The sequence below is a fragment of the Anolis carolinensis genome, chromosome 4, assembly GCF_035594765.1.
Source record: "Anolis carolinensis isolate JA03-04 chromosome 4, rAnoCar3.1.pri, whole genome shotgun sequence".
NCBI lineage: Eukaryota > Metazoa > Chordata > Lepidosauria > Squamata > Dactyloidae > Anolis > Anolis carolinensis.
Window position 1 is genome coordinate 177720386 of NC_085844.1, and position 25392 is coordinate 177745777.

The following is a 25392-nucleotide window of genomic DNA, read 5'->3' on the forward strand; positions in this document are numbered from 1 at the left end:
GGAACACTCTGCCACCTGAAGTTCGTGCCCTGCGGGACTTATCAGTCTTCCGCAGGGCATGTAAGACACACCTGTTTCGGCAGGCTTTTGATCTCTGCTATTGCTGTTTTTAAATTGCTTAGATTTTAGCTGTTTTTGTAAGCCACTCCGAGCCCTGGGGGAGTGTTTTTGAGATTTTTTTAAAAAAGATATTTTAAATATGTTTTTAAATTGTTAGATTTTAGCCTTTCTTGTAAGCCGCCCCGAGCCCTAGGGGAGTGGCGGCATATAAGTTTAAATAATAAATAAATAAATAAAATATGACTCTAGTAACTATGTTAGTCAGTGGGTCTCTGTGCCATGGATGGGAATTGTGTGGCTCTTCGAACGTTCTTGACTGCAGTTCTCATCATTTGTCATCCACATGATGGCTAGGACTGCTAGAATTTGCATTCCAGCCACATCTTGAGGACCTCATGATACCTGTCCTTAGTCTGTGCCATCCAAAAATCATTTTGCTGCATACCTGTTAGGTTCCATGGGAATTCTGTGAAAATCTTTCCATTGTAACTATGGTCATAATCAATTAAACTGATGTATCTGAATAACCTTAGTCTAAAATTCTTGCATTTTATGCTTTTGACTCTTAACTTGCAGAAATAATTTCTGTTTCTAAAGTAACTAGGTGTAAATACAAAAGCAAAGGAGAAATGTCTTGCAGTAGTTAAATAATTAAATCTAATAATCTTCAGATTTGCAAAGTGACTGAAATGGTTCAGTTGTAATGTTCATAGTACTTTATGGTAAGAGCAGGCAATGATTTGCCACAATGGGTGGAAAATGACTTTAAAAAAGTTATTTGTTCCCATTGCTTGTTTCTGTGATGAACCATGGGCCTTGTAGTCCTGCTCAGGACATTGTAATCCCTGATGAAGATGAAAACTTGGGTTTTTTACCTTCCCAGTCTGAACTGGATTCCTCTCAGCCAGATCCTTCCCAGGCAGATCTGGAAACCTTGCACCTGCAAGAAAGTTGTGCCCCAGAAGTATGTCAAACAACCCCAGAGCCTACTTCTCCCGTGTTCTTGCGCCGGGAGTTTTGTAAACAACAGAGAAGTTTGGATTCAGCTTCGCGCAGGAGTGCGAGGATAGCAGCTAAGAATGTTGCCAATTAACATTGGTTCTCGTGAGAATCTTTAAGGAGTTTAACATCTGGTCTCAGAGTTTAGCTTTCGTTTCTGATTCCCAGAGAACCGCTTTGGTGAGAAAGTTGGACTCTATATAGGTGTTTTGCCCGCGTAGCAACTTCGCGGAGTCAATTCGTCAGCCTACGGAGCGAGTTGTGTCTGGACAACGCGCTCCGATTCAAGCCTCGCTTCAGCTCAAGCCTTGCCTTGCTATCCAGCCTTCGCCTTGCTTCCCAGCCTTTGTTTACCTACGGACTTTGCCTTGTTTCCCAGGACTAATCCTTGCCTTGTTTCACGGATTTTACCAAGTTATTCCACGGACCTTGTTCTTGTTCTTAGTTACCTTGTTCCACGTTCAAGCCTTGTTTCAAGTATCAAGTTATTTCCTAGCCACGCTCAAGTTTTATGGACTAAGGACCTTGTCATCTCCCCTCACTTTGCTTGGCAAAGTGAGTGTTTCGGTTATTGGATTACAACTTTGGACCTTAATATTTCTTATTGGACATTGCTTTTTTGGACTAATTCTGACCTTTCCTGAAGGGTCTAATTCTGGACTATTTTCTATACTTGTTTTTATTAACTTTATATATTCCTTCAATAAAGATATTAGTTAGATTCTGGCCTCTGTGTATGGTTATTGGTGCCTCTGCCGCCTGGGTCGTGACAGTTTGACTCCGCCACCCATAAGCACCAACTAACCGAGGCCAGGATGTCTACCGGAGCCGCGCCGGCTGGACAGCCGCTCAGCTACACCATCAGCAAGGACGAAGTGGACCGCATCCGTGACAGACTCAACGCGCAGGATGGAGAAATAAAAGGGTTGAGGGAGCGCGGAGTTCGCCTCCCGGCCATGGCGTTGCCTACCAAGTTTTCTGGAGAAGCTGCTAAGGTTCATGTTTTCCGCCGCCAATGTCAAGCTTATCTAGAGGCCCGTGATGCCGAGTTTCCCCAAGAAGACATCAAGGTGGCGTGGGTCTACAGTCTTCTAGACGGACCAGCGGCTAGCTGGGCGACGGCCCTGTTTGATCAAGCCTCCCCCCACCTAAGTTCAGCACAACGCTTCTTGGATCACCTTAAGGAGACCTGGGGAATCGAGGACAATTTGGAGGCAGCCGGTCACAAACTCCGGCGCCTCCTTCAAGGAGACAGACCCATGTCTCAGTACATAGCCGAGTTCCGCGTGCTGGCCCACAACACCGGCTGGAACGATGTAGCCCTCAGAGGACAATTTCGGGAGGGTCTCAACATTGAAATGCTGGAAGAAATCTCCAAGGTGGATCCTCCCCAGACCCTCGAGGCACTCATTGATCAATGTTTACGGGCTGAAGTCATGATTGCCAACAGGAAACAATGGGTTCGAGGCCAGGGCGGTAGAGCCGGGGCAAAACCCCCCGCTCCCGCCAGTGTTCAGCCACGTCCGGTGTGGAGACCCCCGCCGCCAACCCCATACCCCAGAGGAGGCGAGGAGGTGCCGATGCAGTTGGGCAATGTGCGTCCCAGACTAGATGCCGCCGAGAAGGCCCGTCGTCAACGCTTGAACCTCTGCTGGTACTGCGGGAACGGGGGCCACTTCGCCAGAGAGTGCCCAGCCAAAGGGAAGCCTGCCGCCCGTCTTGCGGCGGCGTCCTCCACGGAGTCGAAGGCGTCTGAGCCGACTGGCACACAGCCGGCGGGGGAAGCCAACGACCGGGTGTAGAGAGGCTCGCCAACCCGGTCAAAAAATCCATCCAAGAGCCGCCAACCGGGGTCCTGTTCCTTCTCGTGGTCACATTATGGTCAGCAAAAAGGGGACCCGTCATGATCCACGCCATGATAGACTCTGGAGCTACCAACAATTTCATCGATAGAGAGTATGCCGACTCTCTGGGATTACAATATCATGATTTCAAGAATGCCCGTGTGGTGCAAGCCATAGACGGCCGTCCCCTCAAGACGGGCCCCGTAAGCCAGTGGTCGGAACCCACCAGGATGTGGATAAGGGAACATATGGAAGAGATTTCCTTCTTTGTTACCGAGGTTCCCCATTTCCCTGTGATTTTGGGAATTCCATGGCTGACACTCCACGACCCTAACATCTCCTGGTCCAACAGAGAACTGCAGTTTGCTTCACCGTACTGCCAAAACCATTGCCTCGTAGCCAAGGTATGCCATGCCACAGACTCCGAGCCCATCATCACCTTGCCAAAGAAGTACTCCGAGTATTGGGATGTATTCAATGAGAAAGAAGCCGAAAAATTACCCCCACATAGACCTTATGACTGTGCCATTGACTTGGTGGAGGGGGCCCCGATCCCGCGAGGGCATCTCTACTCCCTGACTGAACCAGAGCAAGAAGCTCTCAGGGAATTCTTAGAGACAAACCTTCGCAAGGGGTTCATCAGACCCTCTCAATCCCCAGCCGCCTCCCCAGTGATGTTTGTGAAGAAGAAGTCAGGGGAATTACGCTTGGTGGTGGACTACAGAGCATTGAACAATATCACCAAGCGGAACAGCTATCCCCTGCCCTTAATCTCGGATCTACTGGACCGACTTCGAGGAGCCAAGGTCTACACCAAGCTGGATCTTCGGGGGGCTTATAATCTAGTTCGCATCAGAGAAGGGGACGAGTGGAAGACCGCCTTCCAGACTAAATTCGGATTATTCGAGTCCCGAGTTATGAATTTCGGTTTATGCGGAGCTCCCGCAACGTTCCAGCATTTTGTCAACGATATTTTTCAGGACTATCTAGACAGATTCTTGATAATCTACCTGGACGATTTTTTGGTGTTTTCCAGATCACAATCAGAACATGAGAACCACGTCAAAATGGTGTTGCAACGACTGCGGGATCATGGACTTTATGCCAAGCTAGAAAAATGCGCTTTTGATCTACAAGAGGTAGATTTCCTTGGCTACCGCATCTCGCCTCTAGGGCTTTCCATGGATCCAGCCAAAGTTTCAGCAGTATTGGAATGGCGGGCGCCAACTAACAAGAAAGAGGTGCAGCGTTTCTTGGGGTTCGCGAACTACTACCGCAAGTTCATTCCAGATTTTGCCCGCTGGTCCGACCCCATCACTAGCTGCATCCGTGGAAAGCAGCCTTTCCGCTGGACTGATCAAGCAGAGAAAGGGTTCCAGCAACTGAAGAAACTATTCACCTCCCAGCCAATTCTACAGCACCCAAATCCTGGAACCCCTTTTGTGGTGCAAGCGGACGCCTCTGATGTGGCAATTGGGGCTGTACTCTTACAACCGGTGGGAGATCACCTCCACCCCTGTGCCTTTTATTCTCGTCAACTAACCACACCAGAGAGGAATTACACCATTTGGGAAAAAGAACTACTGGCCATAAAGGCAGCCTTTGAAACTTGGAGACATTGGCTAGAAGGGGCCAAATTCCCCATTGAAGTCCACACTGATCATCGTAATCTAGAACATCTAAGAACTGCCCGCAAACTAAATCAGAGGCAGCAACGTTGGGCTTTATTCTTTGAACGTTTCAACTTCCAGATCCATTATGTGACCCCAGCTCAAACCAAGCAAGCAGACGCCCTGTCACGTAAACCGGAATACGCTGCAGGACGCAAGGAGACCTTTGAATCCCAACTGCTACAACCTGAGAACTTTGCCACGCTCACAGTGGGGAACACCAAATCCAGTCCCATTGGTTCAACTTCCCCTACTCCAGGACCCATCTGTGCTCAAGAAATCAGGGCTAGTCAGCAAGCAGATGCCTGGGCGCAGGACCAACTTCGCCAAGGTCTGCATTTTCCCTTTTCGCTTAAAGATGGGCTGCTCTGCTATAGAAATCATGTTTATATCCCACCCGGACCGGGCAGGGAAAAAGCGCTTCGTCTGTGTCATGACTGCAAACCAGCAGGACACTTCGGACTATTTAAAACCATGCATTTGATCCTAAGAGATTTTTGGTGGCCCAAGATCCGCAAGGATGTGGAAAAATATGTCAACACCTGCCCAGTATGCCAGCGCTCCAAGATACGAAGGGAGAAGCCCTCAGGGCTTTTGCACCCCCTTCCTACCCCATCTCGCCCATGGGAAATAATTTCCGCGGATTTCATCACTGACCTACCACCTTCCTGTGGATTCACCACGATCTTAGTGGTGGTGGACCTATTCACCAAGTTAGCCCATTTCATTCCCTGCGAAGGCCTCCCCACGGCCAAAGAAACTGCGGATCTATTTCTTCAGCATGTTTTCAGACTACATGGATTGCCCAAGAGTTTAGTCACAGACCGTGGATCTCAATTCACCTCTCGTTTTTGGAAGGCACTACAAAAACTACTGGGCATAGACTCTCGCTTATCTTCAGCTCATCATCCCCAAACAGATGGGCAAACGGAGCGCACCAATGCCACTTTGGAGCAGTATCTTCGCTGTTATGTAAACTACCAACAGGACAATTGGGCTTCTCTGTTACCACTGTCTGAGTTTGCCTACAATAATGGAGTTCAAGCTTCTACAAAAGAAACGCCGTTCTTTGCAAACTACGGTTTCCATCCACGTTTCTTTCCCCCTGTCATTGAAACTTCAGAAGTTCCCGCAGCAGAGGATTGGCTGCAGGAACTCACAGCGGTGCAACAACTTTTGCTCCAGCAACTGGACCAAGCCAAGGAGGACTATAAACGCCACGCTGACAAACACCGCCAGCCGGGCCCCGAAATCAAGGTAGGAGATCGGGTTTTCCTGTCCACTCGCTTTCTGCCCTCCCACCGCCCATGCCGGAAGTTAGATGCCCGCTTCATTGGCCCCTATCCAGTGGTGGCGCAATTAAACCCCGTGACTTTCAAACTCCAACTTCCGCGTTCAATGCGCATTCACCCAGTGTTTCACCGTTCCCTGCTCCTTCCGGCGGATGGTGTGCGTCCTGATACAGACCAACCGGCCCCCCCTCCTGTTTTGATGAATGGGGAGGAGGAGTTCGAGGTTGAGGACATTTTGGATTCTCGCTTTCATCGCCGCCGCCTACAATATCTCATTGACTGGGTGGGTTTTGGGCCTGAGGAACGCTCTTGGGAAGACGCCTCCACAGTCCATGCTCCTGATCTAACCCGTCGCTTCCATCTGACCTATCCCACCAAACCGCGACCTCGCGCCTCGGGGAGAGGACCCCAGTTTGGGAGGGGCCCTGAGGAGGGGGATAGTGTGATGAACCATGGGCCTTGTAGTCCTGCTCAGGACATTGTAATCCCTGATGAAGATGAAAACTTGGGTTTTTTACCTTCCCAGTCTGAACTGGATTCCTCTCAGCCAGATCCTTCCCAGGCAGATCTGGAAACCTTGCACCTGCAAGAAAGTTGTGCCCCAGAAGTATGTCAAACAACCCCAGAGCCTACTTCTCCCGTGTTCTTGCGCCGGGAGTTTTGTAAACAACAGAGAAGTTTGGATTCAGCTTCGCGCAGGAGTGCGAGGATAGCAGCTAAGAATGTTGCCAATTAACATTGGTTCTCGTGAGAATCTTTAAGGAGTTTAACATCTGGTCTCAGAGTTTAGCTTTCGTTTCTGATTCCCAGAGAACCGCTTTGGTGAGAAAGTTGGACTCTATATAGGTGTTTTGCCCGCGTAGCAACTTCGCGGAGTCAATTCGTCAGCCTACGGAGCGAGTTGTGTCTGGACAACGCGCTCCGATTCAAGCCTCGCTTCAGCTCAAGCCTTGCCTTGCTATCCAGCCTTCGCCTTGCTTCCCAGCCTTTGTTTACCTACGGACTTTGCCTTGTTTCCCAGGACTAATCCTTGCCTTGTTTCACGGATTTTACCAAGTTATTCCACGGACCTTGTTCTTGTTCTTAGTTACCTTGTTCCACGTTCAAGCCTTGTTTCAAGTATCAAGTTATTTCCTAGCCACGCTCAAGTTTTATGGACTAAGGACCTTGTCATCTCCCCTCACTTTGCTTGGCAAAGTGAGTGTTTCGGTTATTGGATTACAACTTTGGACCTTAATATTTCTTATTGGACATTGCTTTTTTGGACTAATTCTGACCTTTCCTGAAGGGTCTAATTCTGGACTATTTTCTATACTTGTTTTTATTAACTTTATATATTCCTTCAATAAAGATATTAGTTAGATTCTGGCCTCTGTGTATGGTTATTGGTGCCTCTGCCGCCTGGGTCGTGACAGTTTCAATGCTTAAATGATTGTGGCATTACTTATTTCAGAGTTTTTAAAAGAAACTCATTGTGTGGGTCCATATTTTTCAGCTACTTTTTATTTTTTGAGGAAAATCTTAGTATTGATGGGAAAAGAACGTAAAACAAGGGAATTTCCCCTAACATCTTAAAATAGACTTGTTACATCACTTGTCATATTATTTTTGAAACATAATTCATTGCACTCATAAAAATGGGGATTACTTGAGACAGGTCATTATATCACTTGCAACTTTCTGCTTCTAAACTTGGGTTTGCTGCTACATATGAGATGGGCAGACTAGTTAGCGTTTGTACCAGCAGGGACAGATGAAAATAAATCCATGTCTAAAAATGCATAAAAATCCAAAGAGCAACCTCTTTCTCCAAACTGTGGCTTTGCAGTTTATGAACATTGTGTCTGGACTGACTGGCCAATATGAGATGGTTGAGGATAGAGAGTGTTTTTGCAGTATAGATTCCTTTTCTTGAGCATGCATTAAAATGATAAATCAGCATCAGGCTACTTAGCACCCAAACAAGGCTCACGCTTATGATTTGTGGGATTTATTGTCCTACATGTCTTGTCAACCCATTGCCACATCAGTACAAGTCATTTGTTGTTGTGTGCCTTCCTGACTCATGGTAACCCTAAGTTGAAGTTGTCACAGCATTTCCTTGGGAAGGTTTGTTCAGAAGAGGTTTGCCATTGCATTCCCTTGAGGCTGAGAGAAAGTGACTTGCATAAGGAGATCCAATGGATTTCCATGGCTGAGTAGAGATTCAAATCATGGTCTGTATAGTCTGGTGCTCAAGCCACTACACCACAATGGTTTTTCCACAGATAAATCCTTATTTAAAGGCAAATTCCTTAAATGGCAATTTTTCTAGTGGAGCTACTGCTTGGAATACTGCAGTGAAATATATTTCGCATATTTGGCCATATGTTTTTCCTGCACTATTTTTGCATGTGGGAGTGGGGATAATTTATGCAATACCTATATGCTTCAATCTCTATTCTGCAGATTGCATCACTAAAAGCAGAAATAACTGATCAAGAGTCCAAAATCTCAATATGTAAAGATGACTTGAATAAAGCTCAAGAGGAGCTTAGCAGGCTTCAGCAGGAAACAGCAGAGCTGGAGAAGTGTGTAGAGACAGGAAAACTGCAGCTGGGACCTCTTCAGCAGGATCTTCAAGATTCACAAGAAGAAATTGCTTCAGTAAGGATTTCTATGAAAAAAAATCTTTCTATCTTTTTCTTGCATTGCTTTGATTTCTTTACTTTCCACATATTGCCCTTGCAATGTTGAGAATAACTCTAATATTGAAATTGCTGTGTTCCTCAAGGACTATGGGCAACTTATTATTATTGTATCATCTGTTTTTAAGTTAGAGAAAATTAAGTTTAAACTGTACATTAAATGTCTTGTAAACAACTGGAAAACATCAGGCTTTTTAACAAACCAAATGTTGGAATTATCACTCTGACCAGCATCTGAAAAAATGAGTTTATATCTACAGAGGCTCATGCCAAAATAAAACCAGTTTAGCCATACAAGGTGCTGCCACATTCCCTTTTTTCCTCTCACTACCTTCCTCCTTCAGGTGTTAGAATGTTTGCCAGCTTTCAACCATGAATGTCTATGTCTTAAGTTGTAGTTATATAGAAGCAACCAATGTAGTTTGAAGCTTGAACCTCATTAAATCTGTTACTTGAAAGTTGTCACGACCCAGGCTACAGAGCACCAATAACCATACACAGAGGCCAGATTCTATCTAATCTCTTTATTAAGGAAATATATAAGTTTAATAAAAATAAATGTAAAAGTTAGTTCAGAAGCAGACCTTTCAGGAAAGGTCAAAATTAGTCCAAAAAAGCAATGTCCAATATGAAATATTATGTTCCAAAGTTGTAATCCAATAACCGAAACACTCACTTTGCCAGGCAAAGTGAGGGGAGATGACAAGGTCCTTTAGTCCATAAACTTGAGCAAGGCTAGGAAATAACTTGATACTTGAAGCAAGGCTTAAAACGTGGAACAAGGTAACAAGGAACAAGAACAAGGTCCGTGGAATAACTTGGTAAAATCCGTGATACAAGGCAAGGTATGGTCCTGGAAAACAAGCAAGGTCCGTAGGTAAACAAAGGCTGGAAACTGGAGCGAAGGCTGGAAAGCAGGGCAAGGCTTGAGCAGGAACGAGGCTTGAAACGGAGCGCGCTGTCCAGACACAACTCGCTCCGGAGGCTGACGAATTGACTCCGCGAAGTTACTACGCGGGTAAAACACCTATATAGAGTCTAACTTTCTCGCCGAAGCAGTTCTCTGGGAACCAGAAACGAAAGCTAAACTCTGGGACCAGATGTTTGACTCCCTAAAGATTCTCACGGAAAGCAGTCTTAATTGGCTACATTCTTAGCTGCTATCCTCGCACTCCTGCGCGAAGCTGCTTCCAAACCCCTCTGTTGTTTACAAAACTCACGGCGCAAGAACACGGGAGATGTGGGCTCTGGGTTTGTTTGACATACCTCTGGGACACAACTTTCTTGCAGGTGCAAGGTTCCCAGATCTGCCTGGGAAAGATCTGGCTGAGAAGATTCCAGTTCTGACTGGGAAGGTAAAAAACCCAAGTTTTCTTCTTCATCAGGGATTACAATGTCCTGAGCAGGACTACAAGGCCCATGGGTCATCACACTATCCCCCTCCTCAAGGCCCCTCCCAAACTGGGGCCCTCTCCCCGAGGCGCGAGGTCGCGGCTTGGCGGGATAGGTCTGATGAAAGCGACGGGTTAGATCAGGAGCATGGACTGTGGAGGCGTCTTCCCAAGAGCGTTCCTCAGGGCCAAAACCCACCCAGTCAATGAGATATTGTAGGCGGCGGCGGTGAAAGCGAGAATCCAAAATGTCCTCAACCTCGAACTCCTCCTCCCCATTCATCAAAACAGGAGGGGGGGCCGGTTGGTCTGTATCAGGACGCACACCATCCGCCGGAAGGAGCAGGGAGCGGTGAAACACTGGGTGGATGCGCATTGAACGCGGAAGTTGGAGTTTGAAAGTCACGGGGTTTAATTGCGCCACCACTGGATAGGGGCCAATGAAACGGGCATCTAACTTCCGGCAAGGGCGGTGGGAGGGCAGAAAGCGAGTGGACAGAAAAACCCGATCTCCTACCTTGATTTCGGGGCCCGGCTGGCGATGTTTGTCAGCGTGGCGTTTATAGTCCTCCTTGGCTTGGTCTAGTTGCTGGAGCAAAAGTTGTTGTACCGCTGTGAGTTCCTGCAGCCAATCCTCTGCTGCGGGAACTTCTGAAGTTTCAATGACAGGGGGAAAGAAACGTGGATGGAAGCCGTAGTTTGCAAAGAACGGCGTTTCTTTTGTAGAAGCTTGAACTCCATTGTTATAGGCAAACTCCGACAGTGGTAACAGAGAAGCCCAATTGTCCTGTTGGTAGTTTACATAACAGCGAAGATACTGCTCCAAAGTGGCATTGGTGCGCTCCGTTTGCCCATCTGTTTGGGGATGATGAGCTGAAGATAAGCGAGAGTCTATGCCCAATAGTTTTTGTAGTGCCTTCCAAAAACGAGAGGTGAATTGAGATCCACGGTCTGTGACTAAACTCTTGGGCAATCCATGTAGTCTGAAAACATGTTGAAGGAATAGATCTGCAGTCTCTTTGGCCGTGGGAAGACCTTCACAGGGAATGAAATGGGCTAACTTGGTGAAAAGGTCCACCACCACTAGGATCGTGGTGAATCCACAGGAAGGTGGTAGGTCAGTGATGAAATCCGCAGAAATTATTTCCCATGGCCGAGATGGGTTAGGAAGGGGATGCAGAAGCCCTGAGGGCTTCTCCCTTCTTATCTTGGAGCGCTGGCATACTGGGCAGGTGTTGACATATTTTTCCACATCTTTGCGGATCTTGGGCCACCAAAAATCCCTTAGGATCAGATGCATGGTTTTAAATAGTCCGAAATGCCCTGCTGGTTTGCAGTCATGACACAGACGAAGCGCTTTCTCCCTGCCCGGTCCGGGTGGGATATAAACATGATTTCTATAGCATAGCAGTCCATCTTTAAGCGAAAAGGGAAAATGCAGACCTTGGCGAAGTTGGTCCTGCGCCCAGGCATCTGCTTGCTGACTAGCCCTGATTTCTTGAGCACAGATGGGTCCTGGAGTAGAGGAAGTTGAACCAATGGGAGTGGATTTGGTGTTCCCCACTGTGAGCGTGGCAAAGTTCTCGGGTTGTAGTAATTGGGATTCAAAGGTCTCCTTGCGTCCTGCAGCGTATTCCGGTTTACGTGACAGGGCGTCTGCTTGCTTGGTTTGGGCTGGGGTCACATAATGAATCTGGAAGTTAAAACGTTCAAAGAACGAAGCCCAACGTTGCTGCCTCTGATTTAGTTTGCGGGCAGTTCTTAGATGTTCTAGATTTCGATGATCAGTGTGGACTTCAATGGGAAATTTGGCCCCTTCTAGCCAATGTCTCCAAGTTTCAAAAGCTGCCTTTATGGCCAGTAGTTCCTTTTCCCAAATGGTGTAATTTCTCTCTGGTGTGGTTAGTTGACGGGAGTAAAAGGCACAGGGATGAAGGTGGTCTCCCACCGGTTGTAAGAGTACAGCCCCAATTGCCACATCAGAGGCGTCCGCTTGCACAACAAAAGGGGTTCCAGGATCTGGGTGCTGTAGAATTGGCTGGGACGTGAATAAGTTCTTTAGTTGCTGGAACCCTTTCTCTGCTTGATCAGTCCAGCGGAAGGGCTGTTTTCCACGGATGCAGCTAGTGATTGGGTCAGACCAGCGGGCAAAATCTGGAATGAACTTGCGGTAATAGTTCGCGAACCCCAAGAAACGCTGCACCTCTTTCTTGTTAGTTGGCGCCCGCCATTCCAATACTGCTGAAACCTTGGCTGGATCCATGGAGAGCCCTAGAGGCGAGATACGGTAACCAAGGAAATCTACCTCTTGTAGATCAAAAGCGCATTTTTCCAACTTGGCATAAAGTCCATGATCCCGCAATCGTTGTAACACCATTTTGACGTGGTTCTCATGTTCTGATTGTGATCTAGAAAACACCAAAAAATCGTCCAGGTAGATTATCAAGAACCTATCTAGATAGTCCTGAAAAATGTCATTGACAAAATGCTGGAACGTTGCGGGAGCTCCGCATAATCCAAAATTCATAACTCGGGACTCGAATAATCCGAATTTGGTCTGGAAGGCGGTCTTCCACTCGTCCCCTTCTCTGATGCGAACTAAGTTGTAAGCCCCCCGAAGATCCAGCTTGGTGTAAACCTTGGCTCCTCGAAGCCGATCCAGTAGATCCGAGATTAAAGGTAGGGGATAGCTGTTCCGCTTGGTGATATTGTTCAATGCTCTGTAGTCCACCACCAAGCGTAGTTCCCCTGACTTCTTCTTCACAAACATCACTGGGGAGGCGGCTGGGGATTGAGAGGGTCTAATGAATCCCTTACGAAGGTTTGTCTCTATGAATTCCCTGAGAGCTTCTTGCTCTGGTTCAGTCAGGGAGTATAGGTGTCCTCGCGGGATCGGGACCCCCTCCACCAGGTCAATGGCACAGTCATAAGGTCTATGTGGGGGTAATTTCTCGGCTTCCTTTTCATTGAATACATCCCAATACTCGGAGTACTTCTTGGGCAGGGTGATGATGGGCTCGGTGTCTGTGGCATGGCAGACCTTGGCTACAAGGCAATGGTTTTGGCAGTACTGTGAAGCAAACTGCAGTTCTCTGTTGGACCAGGAGATGCTTGGGTCGTGGAGAGTCAGCCATGGAATTCCCAAAATCACAGGGAAATGGGGAACCTCGGTAACAAAGAAGGAAATCTCTTCCATATGTTCCCTTATCCACATCCTGGTGGGTTCCGACCACTGACTTACGGGGCCCGTCTTGAGGGGGCGGCCGTCTATGGCTTGCACCACACGGGCATTCTTGAAATCATGATATTGTAATCCCAGAGAGTCGGCATACTCTCTATCAATGAAATTGTTGGTGGCTCCGGAGTCTATCATGGCGTGGATCATGACGGGTCCCCTTTTTGCCGACCATAAGGTGACCACGAGAAGGAACAGGACCCCGGTTGGCGGCTCTTGAACGGGTTTTTTGACCGGGTTGGCGAGCCTCTCTACGCCCGGTCGTTGGCTTCCCCCGCCGGCTGTGTGCCAGCCGGCTCAGACGCCTTCGTCTCCGTGGAGGACGCCGCCGCAAGACGGGCGGCGGGCTTCCCTTTGGCTGGGCACTCTCTGGCGAAGTGGCCCCCGTTCCCGCAGTACCAACAGAGGTTTAAGCGTTGACGACGGGCCTTCTCGGCGGCATCTAATCTGGGACGCACGTTGCCCAACTGCATCGGCACCTCCTCACTTCCTCTGGGGTATGGGGTTGGTGGTGGGGGTCTCCACACTGGACGTGGCTGAACGCTGGCGGGAGCGGGGGGTTTTGCCCCAGCTCTACCGCTCTGGCCTCGAACCCACTGTTTCCTGTTGGCAATCATGACTTCAGCCCGTAAACATTGATCAATGAGTGCTTCGAGGGTCTGGGGAGGATCCACCTTGGAGATTTCCTCCAGCATTTCGATGTTGAGACCCTCCCGGAATTGTCCTCTGAGGGCTACATCATTCCAGCCGGTATTGTGGGCCAGCACTCGGAACTCGGCTATGTACTGAGACATAGGTCTGTCTCCTTGGAAGAGGCGACGGAGTTTGTGACCGGCTGCCTCCAAATTGTCCTCGATTCCCCAAGTCTCTTTAAGGTGGTCCAAGAAGCGTTGCGCGGATCTTAGGTGTGGAGAGGCTTGGTCGAACAGTGCCGTCGCCCAGTTGGCCGCTGGCCCGTCTAGAAGACTGTAAACCCATGCCACCTTGATGTCTTCTTGGGGAAATTCGGCAGCACGGGCCTCTAGATAAGCTTGGCATTGGCGACGGAAAACATGAACCTTAGAAGCTTCTCCAGTAAACTTGGTTGGCAACGCCATGGCCGGTAGACGGATTCCGCGTTCCTTCAAACCTTTTATTTCTCCATCCTGGGCATTGAGCTTATCACGGATTCGATCCACCTCATCCTTGTCGATGGTGTAGGTAATCGGCTGGCCGCTCGGCCCAGGTACGGTTCCGGTAGACATTCTGGCCGAGGTTAATTGGTGCTTAGGGTGGCGGAGTCAAACTGTCACGACCCAGGCTACAGAGCACCAATAACCATACACAGAGGCCAGATTCTATCTAATCTCTTTATTAAGGAAATATATAAGTTTAATAAAAATAAATGTAAAAGTTAGTTCAGAAGCAGACCTTTCAGGAAAGGTCAAAATTAGTCCAAAAAAGCAATGTCCAATATGAAATATTATGTTCCAAAGTTGTAATCCAATAACCGAAACACTCACTTTGCCAGGCAAAGTGAGGGGAGATGACAAGGTCCTTTAGTCCATAAACTTGAGCAAGGCTAGGAAATAACTTGATACTTGAAGCAAGGCTTAAAACGTGGAACAAGGTAACAAGGAACAAGAACAAGGTCCGTGGAATAACTTGGTAAAATCTGTGATACAAGGCAAGGTATGGTCCTGGAAAACAAGCAAGGTCCGTAGGTAAACAAAGGCTGGAAACTGGAGCGAAGGCTGGAAAGCAGGGCAAGGCTTGAGCAGGAACGAGGCTTGAAACGGAGCGCGCTGTCCAGACACAACTCGCTCCGGAGGCTGACGAATTGACTCCGCGAAGTTACTACGCGGGTAAAACACCTATATAGAGTCTAACTTTCTCGCCGAAGCAGTTCTCTGGGAACCAGAAACGAAAGCTAAACTCTGGGACCAGATGTTTGACTCCCTAAAGATTCTCACGGAAAGCAGTCTTAATTGGCTACATTCTTAGCTGCTATCCTCGCACTCCTGCGCGAAGCTGCTTCCAAACCCCTCTGTTGTTTACAAAACTCACGGCGCAAGAACACGGGAGATGTGGGCTCTGGGTTTGTTTGACATACCTCTGGGACACAACTTTCTTGCAGGTGCAAGGTTCCCAGATCTGCCTGGGAAAGATCTGGCTGAGAAGATTCCAGTTCTGACTGGGAAGGTAAAAAACCCAAGTTTTCTTCTTCATCAGGGATTACAATGTCCTGAGCAGGACTACAAGGCCCATGGGTCATCACAAAAGTGTATTAATTGTGTTATGGCTTTGTGTGAAAGGTAAAGACCTTCATATTAACAGTAAAAAGCAGCAGTATTTCTGGAAACATTAGTTGCTGTGATAATGTATTTTTTAATTTACAATACAAATTTCTCAGAATAATTTGAATGTACCATCTAGCATTCTATAGTTGCAATGGAAGGAGATGCATTTTAAATTTACAAGTTAGCAGGCTTGTTCTTGTTGTTTACTATTGCATCTAAACTGAGGCCAAATGTTTGATCCAAGAATAAGAGCACTAAAAGGAAAGCCACAATGCAACCAGATAATATATCTTCTTCTTTATTGCAGCAGTTGAGCTATTTCAAAACTGCTATTTCATGCCGAGTGTATGTAGTACATATAAAGAATATATTTATTAGGTGTCTGGAAGAGTAAAGGATTTTGGAAAGAAAGGAAGGAAGGAAAGAAGGAAGGAAGGAAGGAAAGAAGGAAGGAAGGTGGTTAGATTGGGGGGGGGGTTCAAGAGACTTGGGAGGGAGACATCTAGTTTTCTGCCACATTTTTCATCTTGCAGTGTAAGCAAGGTACATGCCTATTCTTAAAATAGGCATGTATAACCTAAATTCATGACAGGGTTAGAATATTACACTTGCTATTTTTATTCTCTTCTGTGCTTTTAATCGGTCTGTTTTTCTTCACAGGTGCAAACAAAACTCTTTGAACTCAAAGAGTTGGAACACAGCCAGTTGAATTGGGAAGCTCAGCCACCCAGCACACTACTTAATGGGAATGCGGATCATTGTAGCCTCAGTAACAGCAGCAGTGAAACTGCTAACTTTAACGAAAATGCTGAAAGAGAGTATTCAGCTGATGCCGAACAAATAGATCGTAACTCTCCTGTAAGTAATGACGAACGGATCTGATTTTGATTATAAAACTGGATCAATTCAAGCTTCAGATTTTGTAAACACAACAAACCCATCAATAATGTTTCTGTCCAAATACGTCAATGCTTATGTCATAGAAATGTAAATATGGATTGTTACATTGGTTAATTCTCTTAGTCATATGTTGCCTACAACCAAATAATTGCTACAGTTGTCAGTGATGACTGATTGCATCAGCTTAATTGGCTCTCTTCTTTTCACACTTACAGTATTAAGCATAGTACCCAGGGATAGACTCCCAATTGTTCAAAATTTCAATTATTTTACATTATTGGGGTATGTGTGTGTTTGGCAAAGTTCAGCATGCTTTACCATCATATTTTCAGGATTAAGCACCAAAACTGTAAAACGTCTAAGAACATACAGCAGTCTTCTATTTTCAAGGACAATCACAAGTTTTTATTACTCGATGTCTATAGTGTTGGTCCACATCTAAATACAACTTCTGAAATAAGGGGTCATCTGTGGCCTTTGCAACAATGTTACAGTGCAATTAAAAGAGAGATTTTCTCTGTCACCTGATATTAGTTGTGGGGAAAATGTGCATTCTCCCAACTGCTGGAAAGAATAAAGCTGTTGCTGCACAAAATAGGCTAGGGTTTGCTTTTGTGTTTTAGTGCCCTTTCTGTTTATAATTCATCTTTGTTTGAAAGAAGGCAACATAGTTCCATTTATATAATATGTTTTTCTAGCTGCATTCACAGATGATGTACAAGCTATGGCTTCTCTGGTTTACTTTTCATATTGATTAAATGAATTTGAGTAAATGCTGTTGGTATAGCAGTGGTTCTCAACTTGTAGGTCCGCAGGTGTTTTGGCCTACAACTCCCAGAAATTCCAGCCAGTTTACCAGCTGCAAGGATTTCTGGGCGTTGAAGGCCAAAACATCTGGGGACCCACAGGTTGAGAACCATTGTGATATAGTAAGTGAACATATGCTAGAGAGGTACATACTATGACTGCAATTCCAAATCAGCTGTTTAGCTATTCAGCAGAATAGCATTCCCCCAGCTCAGCCAGTGCCCCATACAGACTTATTGGGTGGCAGCTGTTGCAAGGAACTTGCTTGTTCTCCTGTCAATCAAAATGGAGCTGACTGGTGCTTCCAGTCTCTTCCTAACAGCAATCTCTTGCCAGGAACAAGAACCTTGCCTTGATTTCACCGTGCACTGGATATCACTTGAGTGTGGAAGCATCAGTAAAATGTCTCAATTGATAAGAGAGAAGACCCTGCTTCTTAAACTGTGGGTCCTGACCCCAAATAGTGTCCCCTTAGCTCAATTTTGGAGTCACAAAGAAATTGGCAACAGTAAAAGATTTCTGAATGTTACCTATTTACACAAATAGGTAGCAACAAGGTGCAGTGTTTACAATGGACTCTGAAGAAGATGCTTCAGCTGCATTCCAGAAAAAGAAACATCAGCCTGTTTAGCCAGCCTTAGAAATACTGATTTATTATAAGTAAATGTTTGGTTTTTATATTTATTTTTGTATACCTTTATATCTGGGTTCATGAAAAAAAATTATCTGGTGGAAAAGTTTGTGAATCCCTAACTTTAGGCAGTTGCCATCCTGTAAGTCTGGATTAGGGAACTTTCACGTCCCTTTATACTCCCTACTGTACTGAATATGAATTAGTCACAAATGTATGATTCTAAGTTACACATTCATAACTGCAGTTGTGAATTCTGGCCCTTATTTTTAGCGCATGTTGCTTGAGTCTATACGTTCTTGCATATCATACCCTGGCAAGAAACTTCATATACATTATTTTACCTTCCCCCCACTCTAAAAGGCACAGAACAGTCAGGAAAGAACAGATGTAGAAGAAGAAGAAATGAAAGAGGCCTTGCCACCAGATGTTACCAAAAAAGTAGGTTTGAACAATATTTTAAAATACATAACCTTAAATTGGCAGTTTAATGTCTTAAATCTATAGACGAGGGAAGTGAATATACATCACTGAAAAAAATCAGTGCTTTGCTTGGATTAAGCGTTTATGCCTCGTGAATGGGAAGAGGACAGATTTTGCCTTTTTCTTCTTTCCTCTTGCAATCTCCTCGCATCGTGCCATTTTTTGCAAAGTCTTTTTCAAAGCAGATTTTTCGACTAATGGGGGTGTATTGAAATCAGGTAAAATCATGACTGCAGCCTCCAAAGTCCATGAGTGGGAGGTTCTCCAAACTCTGTTAATGATGATCAGTTTCTAGTGGCTTGATTGTTTTTTGTTTTTGTGTGTAGTCAAGTCATTTCTAACTCATGGTGGCACTCAGGCCCCTTCTACACTGCTATAAAATCCAGATTGTCAAAGCAGATAATCCACATTATCTGCTTTGAACTGGATTATATGAGTCTACACTGCTATATAATCCAGTTCAAAGCAAATAATGGGATTTTATACAGCAGTGTATAAGGGACCTCCGATTACCTGTTCTATCACAGCTTCTTGGCAAAATTTGTTCAGAAGAGTTTTGTCTTTGCCGTTTCCTGCGGCTGAGAGAGTATGACTTGCAAAGATTCACTAAGTAAGTTTCCATGACTGAACAGGGATTCAGACCCTGGTCCCCAGACTCATAGTCCAACACTTAAACCATTGGCTTACCGTGGGTTTATTAGGATTTGGGAAATTGCGTCCTTTTCATCCTGGGTTCCATATTTAAAACAGAAGAAATGACTGTTTTCACAGGGTGAATGTACATTGCAAAATAAAAACAAAATTCCTTCCCTCCCAGGAAGATCCTTTTGATGAAGATTCCCAGCAGCTTTCTGAACAGATTGCAGAATCCAGTTTAGACTTCTTTGAATCTGACCCCTTTGTTGGAAGTAAGTAATCTCTCATTTCAGGAATTTGCTATAAATGTTAAGGATACTTAAGTGGAATGCCGTTATATAGTACAAATCAAGATGCTGAAATATGTTGGACTTCGTCTAAAATAAGGTTGAGTAACTCCCATGGTTTTAAGAGGATTTCCTCCTCTGAAACTTTTAATAAGCCTTGCTGTTCCACTGCTAGTTAAACAAAAAGTATGCTGCAGATATACTATGTACATCTGGACCACAGATCTCCATATAAGCAGAATGTATGGAGTGTGCATACCTCAGAAACAAAATGGTTCTTTTAGAGAAACAGGGTTTCTTTCTGTACTGTCAGTTTTGATGGCAAAACCAATGAAGACAAGATTGACTAGGGAACCCCAAAGAGCTCTTGGTAAACTGCAGTTTCTTCCTCTCTCTTTACTAATAGCACAGTTTTCATATTTAAAAGTTTGCTTGTTTCTCAGCAAGATTTTTTGATCAGTTTACAATAAAATTGTCTAAAATTATACAAAAGTGGAAAGTAGAAAAACTTAAATTAAGCATCTAAATTAGTCACAGCTCTGTATGTGGGTGTAAAGAGTTTCTTCTTTCAAAAAATGGCTAAAGGCCCTTCTGCACATGCCTAAAAATCTGGAAGAAACCTGGATAAAAGGGGGGTAGCTAAATGACATTTGGTGAAAGTGCAGGTAGAATCATGTTAACAGCTGAAAAGTATGTGTTTAAAAGGTGCACTTAAAACCCAATTCCGCCCCAAAAATATGCATCTTTGCATGTCTGTATATCCCTGCAGTCATGGAAAACATGCGAGTTCAGTTCCGAGCTCCCTGTGTGGACTGCTCCAGCGCACATGCATATTTTAAAAACCCGAAACAGCTGATCAGGCTGTCAAAAAATGGAGCTACGGAGACACATGTGGCTCAATCTAAGCACAGTTAGAAAATAATTAGAACTCTTTGCAACAGTTCCTTTGTTCTAATGTTTATAATATTAAACAGAGCTTGAAATTAGAATTGAGTGAAGAGAGAGAATAAGAAATCTGCTTGTGTGTACATTAGGATCTCTGCATGAGCGCACATGAGGTCCAATGCATCTCTCGGAAAGAATTTACACACAATAAAAACTTCCGCCTGATGTCCCCCATCCCCCCTCCACCTTGCAGACTTGTAAAATCCGCTTCAAAGGAAGGCGTGAGGATGGCGGGGAAGCATTTCCTGAGACTGACAGATCTGTGTGTGAACTTGCTGTCAAGTCCCAGAATTTTTTGCCCCGCATTTTGACGCTGTCTGGAAGCACCCTAAGAAGCCTTCTTAATTGCTTTTTCAGTTTTAGCTTTGCTTTACATAACTTGGTATTGTCCATATTTGGAACTATAATTCTCACCATCTCAAAGGTCAGACTGGCTGGGCATAATGTGGTGTAGTCCAACACCTCTGCAAGATACTGCATTGGGAAAGACTGCTTTTAGCTCCTATTTGTTTTTAGTTTGAAGTCTCCGAGCCAGTGGATTAAAAGGTTTCATGTGCACCAATGAAAGGCATTGAGAGAGATGTGATAAACTGAACATTCACTTATTAACAGTGTATGACAGAACAAAAATACGGTGTTTTTTCCTTCCAAAATTGGCATGTGCATGATCTCTAGAACACTGTGTTCAGGAAGGCAGATAGCTATGATACAATGAGCCTTGCCAGTAGTTACTGCACAATGACATATCATTTGGATATTTTGTACTATAAACATAGGGTGAGAAATAACAGCAATAAAATGATTTCTTTTAAATGTTAACACACTTAAATAGCTGTCTTCCAAGGCAATACTTCCTTTAGAGGAATCATTTTGGCAGATTAATGTGGAACTTTATGGTATATTTCACACCAATGTATATAAAAGGGGCTCCAGCATATTTAAAGAGGTATGTTTATTCAGCTTGCACAAGAGAGATTGTCTGGAAAACCATGCTGTACCTCTCCTTCCCCACACACTATTAAATTTTCTCCCATTTCTGAAACATTTTGACTTTTCAAAATCAGGGCATGAAGCATTGCAAGCACTATAATGGAATATGCATACATATCTAGATCTACATATTTACATTATGGAATTGAAAAATAATCATGTAGAACCATGTAGGTCAGCTACAGAATCTTGGTTAACAGATAGCCCTGCATAACAAGGATTGGACTACTCTACAAAAAAGGAATATTCTGACATTAGAGGGGGCGGACCTGAGAAGAGGCTGGCATGCGTACACATGGTACGATAAAAAAAAAGGTTGAAAAGAATTTTACAAATCATTATATAAGAGCAGGATTAATAAAAATTTGGGAAAGATACAAGGAGAGATTTTATAGGAACACACCGCTTTGGGTTTCACCAGTAGAAGCCTTCCAAAGGAGGGAATTAGGATGGCAAACATGGCCGACTTACAGAGATATGTTAAAGAAAACAGAGAAAATACAGAACTCAAAGAGGAAAAAGAAATTAAACATAAATTTAGCAACTTCTCATGGCTCCACTATATACAAACCAAAGAATTTTACAAAATAGACAAAGAGAAAGGCTTCCCAGAAAAGGATTCTTTTTGGGACAATATAATGAAATCTGAAAATAAAATAATTACCAAAATATACAGAAGATTATTAGAATGGACTACAGAAACAGAGCAAATCAAAGAGTGTATGATTAAATGGGCAGCGAATATTGGACACCCAATAAAATTAGAAAAATGGGAAAAGATTTGGAATCAGAGAATAAAATACACATATGCATTCGACTTAAGAGAGAACTGGTATAAAATGATATATAGATGGTATATTACACCACAAAAAAATTCAAAATTTTACAAAAATGTTTCCAACAAATGTTGGAAATGTGAACAACAGGTAGGTACTTTTTTCATACATGGTGGACCTGCCCAAAAGCTAAAAAAAAATTGGAAAGATATACACGGAGAAATACAAAAAATATTAAAGACTAACATTAAAAAGGAGCCAGAATATTTCTTGCTAGGAATGTTGGATCTGGATAAAGACAAAGACAAAGAGATTCTATTTAACCACCTGACAATAGCAGCCAGAATAACATATGCGAAGAAGTGGAGATCAAAAGAAATACCGAAAAGAGAAGAATGGCAAAATAAAGTCTTAGAAATAATGAATATGGATAAATTAACTTACTGGCTCTCTCCGAACCAAGGATTACCGAAAAAACAAACGAACTGGGACATGGTAAAAGAATATTTTAATCAACTTAAAATGGAGCTTATAATTTGAAATGACAAGAACAACAAGAAAATATTAGAGACAAAGGGGAAGAAGACGGTTTGGACTATAAATTACTAAAATACAGAAAGTCACAATACAAATACCAAGGAATAGATGGAAGTCAACCCTCCCACATACCTTTTTTCCCCCTTGTTCATACTTTCATTTTTTTCTTCATTTTTCTTTCTTTCTTTCTCTCCACCCGTATTGTTCTCCCACTTTCCATGTATTTTTTTTAATTTTTATCTTTAAATTTATTACTAATAAAAATTTACCGGAGAGAGAATGCTACTGGAATATGACCTTATAGCCCAGAAAACTCACAGCAAGTCAGTGATTCTGGCCATAAACGCTTTTGACAACATATTGTCCCCTTTCAATTTAAATGCAACTGAATTGGATTTTTAGTTTATTAACAATTAGGTGTATTTTGTCAAGCATTTCCCATGCAAACAGAATGCAACGCATCATTTCATTGGCCTCATAAAGGTATCACTATAATGTATGTTTTGAATTTTTTAATATGTTTTATATTTTCCAGCTTGTGTGTGTGTGCATTAGCAAATTATGATAGTTGTCTCACTAACTTGTCCATATCTGCCTGCCTTCTACTTTAAAAAAAACAGATAAGCATAACAGATTTGCTTGTTTTTTTTTCTTCATGTAAAAGAAAAGACAAACATTTTTATTCATACAGTTGCTTTGACACTCTTGTGAGAACGACCCTTTTCCCCAAGCCTTTACTACTTTCCCTCCATTAGAATTGTAAAAGTACTCCTACTCCCTCTTTTTAAATATTTAAAGGGAGTAAGGAACATGTGACTCGACATCCAAACATATGGTACATGGGGCAACAATTTCAGTATCAGAAACAGTACCAAAGTAGCAAGCAGTATTTCTTTGCATGAGGCTTGTACTTTCATCTGCTAATACACCATTAGGAAAAACATGTGGAAATGTCTGTGCAATCATCTCCTAGTTCTCTGATGTGGAAGGTCATAATATAAACTTGGGGACCTCTGCAGCATTTCTGAGTGAAGGATTTGAGGAAATGTTCTGCTCGTCTTGGTGGGAGATAATAATAGTAGCATTGCAAAACACTTCATTTGCCATGCCCCAATAGTTAACAGCACTGAAGATCTCAGCTCCCACTCACTCTCAAGATTCTGTACAAGAGATGCGAAAGTATTTTTATATGCTGTGTTTTACTCTTTCAAATAGGTGATCCTTTCAAAGATGATCCATTTGGAAAGATTGGTGAGTTCTAACATTGGTTCTTCTTTCAATAACTCAGAATCCGGGTATTTGAGGAATTTAATGGAGATTGTTAATGACATTTAAATTAGAAATTAATCATATGATTAGATGCTAATGAGTAACAAATCATTACCTGCATGAAACCCTTGTTACATTTGACAAAAGGATGCTTGATGAGTGAAATGCAAAATGTCAAACTTTTGTGTAGAGAAAGAAATGACCAATTTTTATATATAGACACACAGTAAAAAAATGTGTTAGTCGACACCAACAACATTGGCTGCCTTGCCATTGGAAGACCATTTTAGCATGCTAATGTTTGACTAATCTTGCCATTTTGAGGAATTAGAAGAGCTTATCTGAAAGGTAGTGTGAAAAGGGTTTAAGAAAATAGTTCAGGAATCACATTTCATTCTTTTCAGAAAATCTAAAATACTAACGCAATGGGTTCTCCTCCTGCTCCCTCAGTGTATTGAAATATTATTATGAAACTTTGCTATTGTTCCTTTTGCATGAGACACCTATTTTCTTTCTGTGGGTTTGTGGTGTAGGTATGATTATCTTCTTTATCCTCACTTCCTCAAAAAGAACAGCTTGACAGCAATTTTTCTTCTCTCCCCACTTCCCTATCCATTCTTAAAAACATTTTGTCTTCTACTCCTTCATAATCACCCTTGAACAAATGAAATAGCTTGTGAGCATTTAAGTGGAACAGGATAGTGGAAGCAATAGGCCAGAGTTCATGCCTGCACACTAAACAGCCAGATTACTTGTTAGGTATGTTCATGTGAATGCATACTCAAGGAAGGCACAACCTGTTTATCTTGGCTAGGCCATATATTGTATAAGTTACACTGGTGTAGGTTGTCACTAAATGCCCAGAACGTTGCAGTTCATAACAGCACAACTGAATATACAAAATCATTTGAGGCTGGGCATATTTTATTGTTTCTATAAGAAATATTTCAAATACTAAATATGTATTCAATAATCCAATCTTGGCTTGATTGTTTTTTTCTTAAAGATCCTTTTGGTAGTGATCCTTTCAAAGGTTCAGATCCTTTTGCTGCTGATTGCTTTTTCAAGCCGTCATCCGCAGATCCCTTTGCAAGCCTTGACCCCTTCAATACAACCACCACCAGCAGTAATTCAACAGTAAGTCTTGGAGAAGTTATCGTGTTGCATATCTGACTTTAGGTACATTATGGGCTTTAATAGGAAATACAGTCATAACTACCGTGTGCAGTAATCTCTTAGTTTCCTTAGTTTTTCTGAACCTTTGTATTTTAAAGGCAATAATATTTAGCCATTGCTCTCTACAGCTGCATTGTCATCCTTTTATTAGACTTTGAGCTCAATTAGCTACTAAGCCTTAGACAGCCTGGCTCTCTTAGACTATAGTGATTGATTATATGACAATTTGAAGTGAGTATATCAAAGAATAGTGTCACCGTACATTTTTAAAAGGTGGATTTTTCTTGTTAAATTAAATTATGTGTAAAATATTTTTACGAATCCAACATTTGGTTATGTAGAAGTTCAGACAATTATTTTTGAGAGCCTCTAGTAACAGTGGTGCTCAACCTGGGGTCCCCCAGATGTTTTTGGCCTACAACTCCAAGAAATCCCAGCCAGTTTACCAGCTGTTAGGATTTCTGGGAGTTGAAGGCCAAAAACATCTGGGGATCCCAG

General features: G+C 43.6%; 1 protein-coding gene across 1 annotated transcript in view; it reads left to right on the forward strand.

Moving 5' to 3' along the window:
- eps15 (epidermal growth factor receptor pathway substrate 15) overlaps window positions 1–25392 on the forward strand; it is a 94918-nt gene that overhangs the window by 59438 nt on the left and 10088 nt on the right. The window contains exons 15-20 of the mRNA XM_003220282.4: window positions 8314–8511; window positions 16118–16315; window positions 18159–18236; window positions 19096–19186; window positions 23665–23700; window positions 24725–24855. Coding sequence (XP_003220330.3) covers window positions 8314–8511; window positions 16118–16315; window positions 18159–18236; window positions 19096–19186; window positions 23665–23700; window positions 24725–24855 — 732 coding nt within the window. The remainder of the gene's footprint in view (window positions 1–8313; window positions 8512–16117; window positions 16316–18158; window positions 18237–19095; window positions 19187–23664; window positions 23701–24724; window positions 24856–25392) is intronic.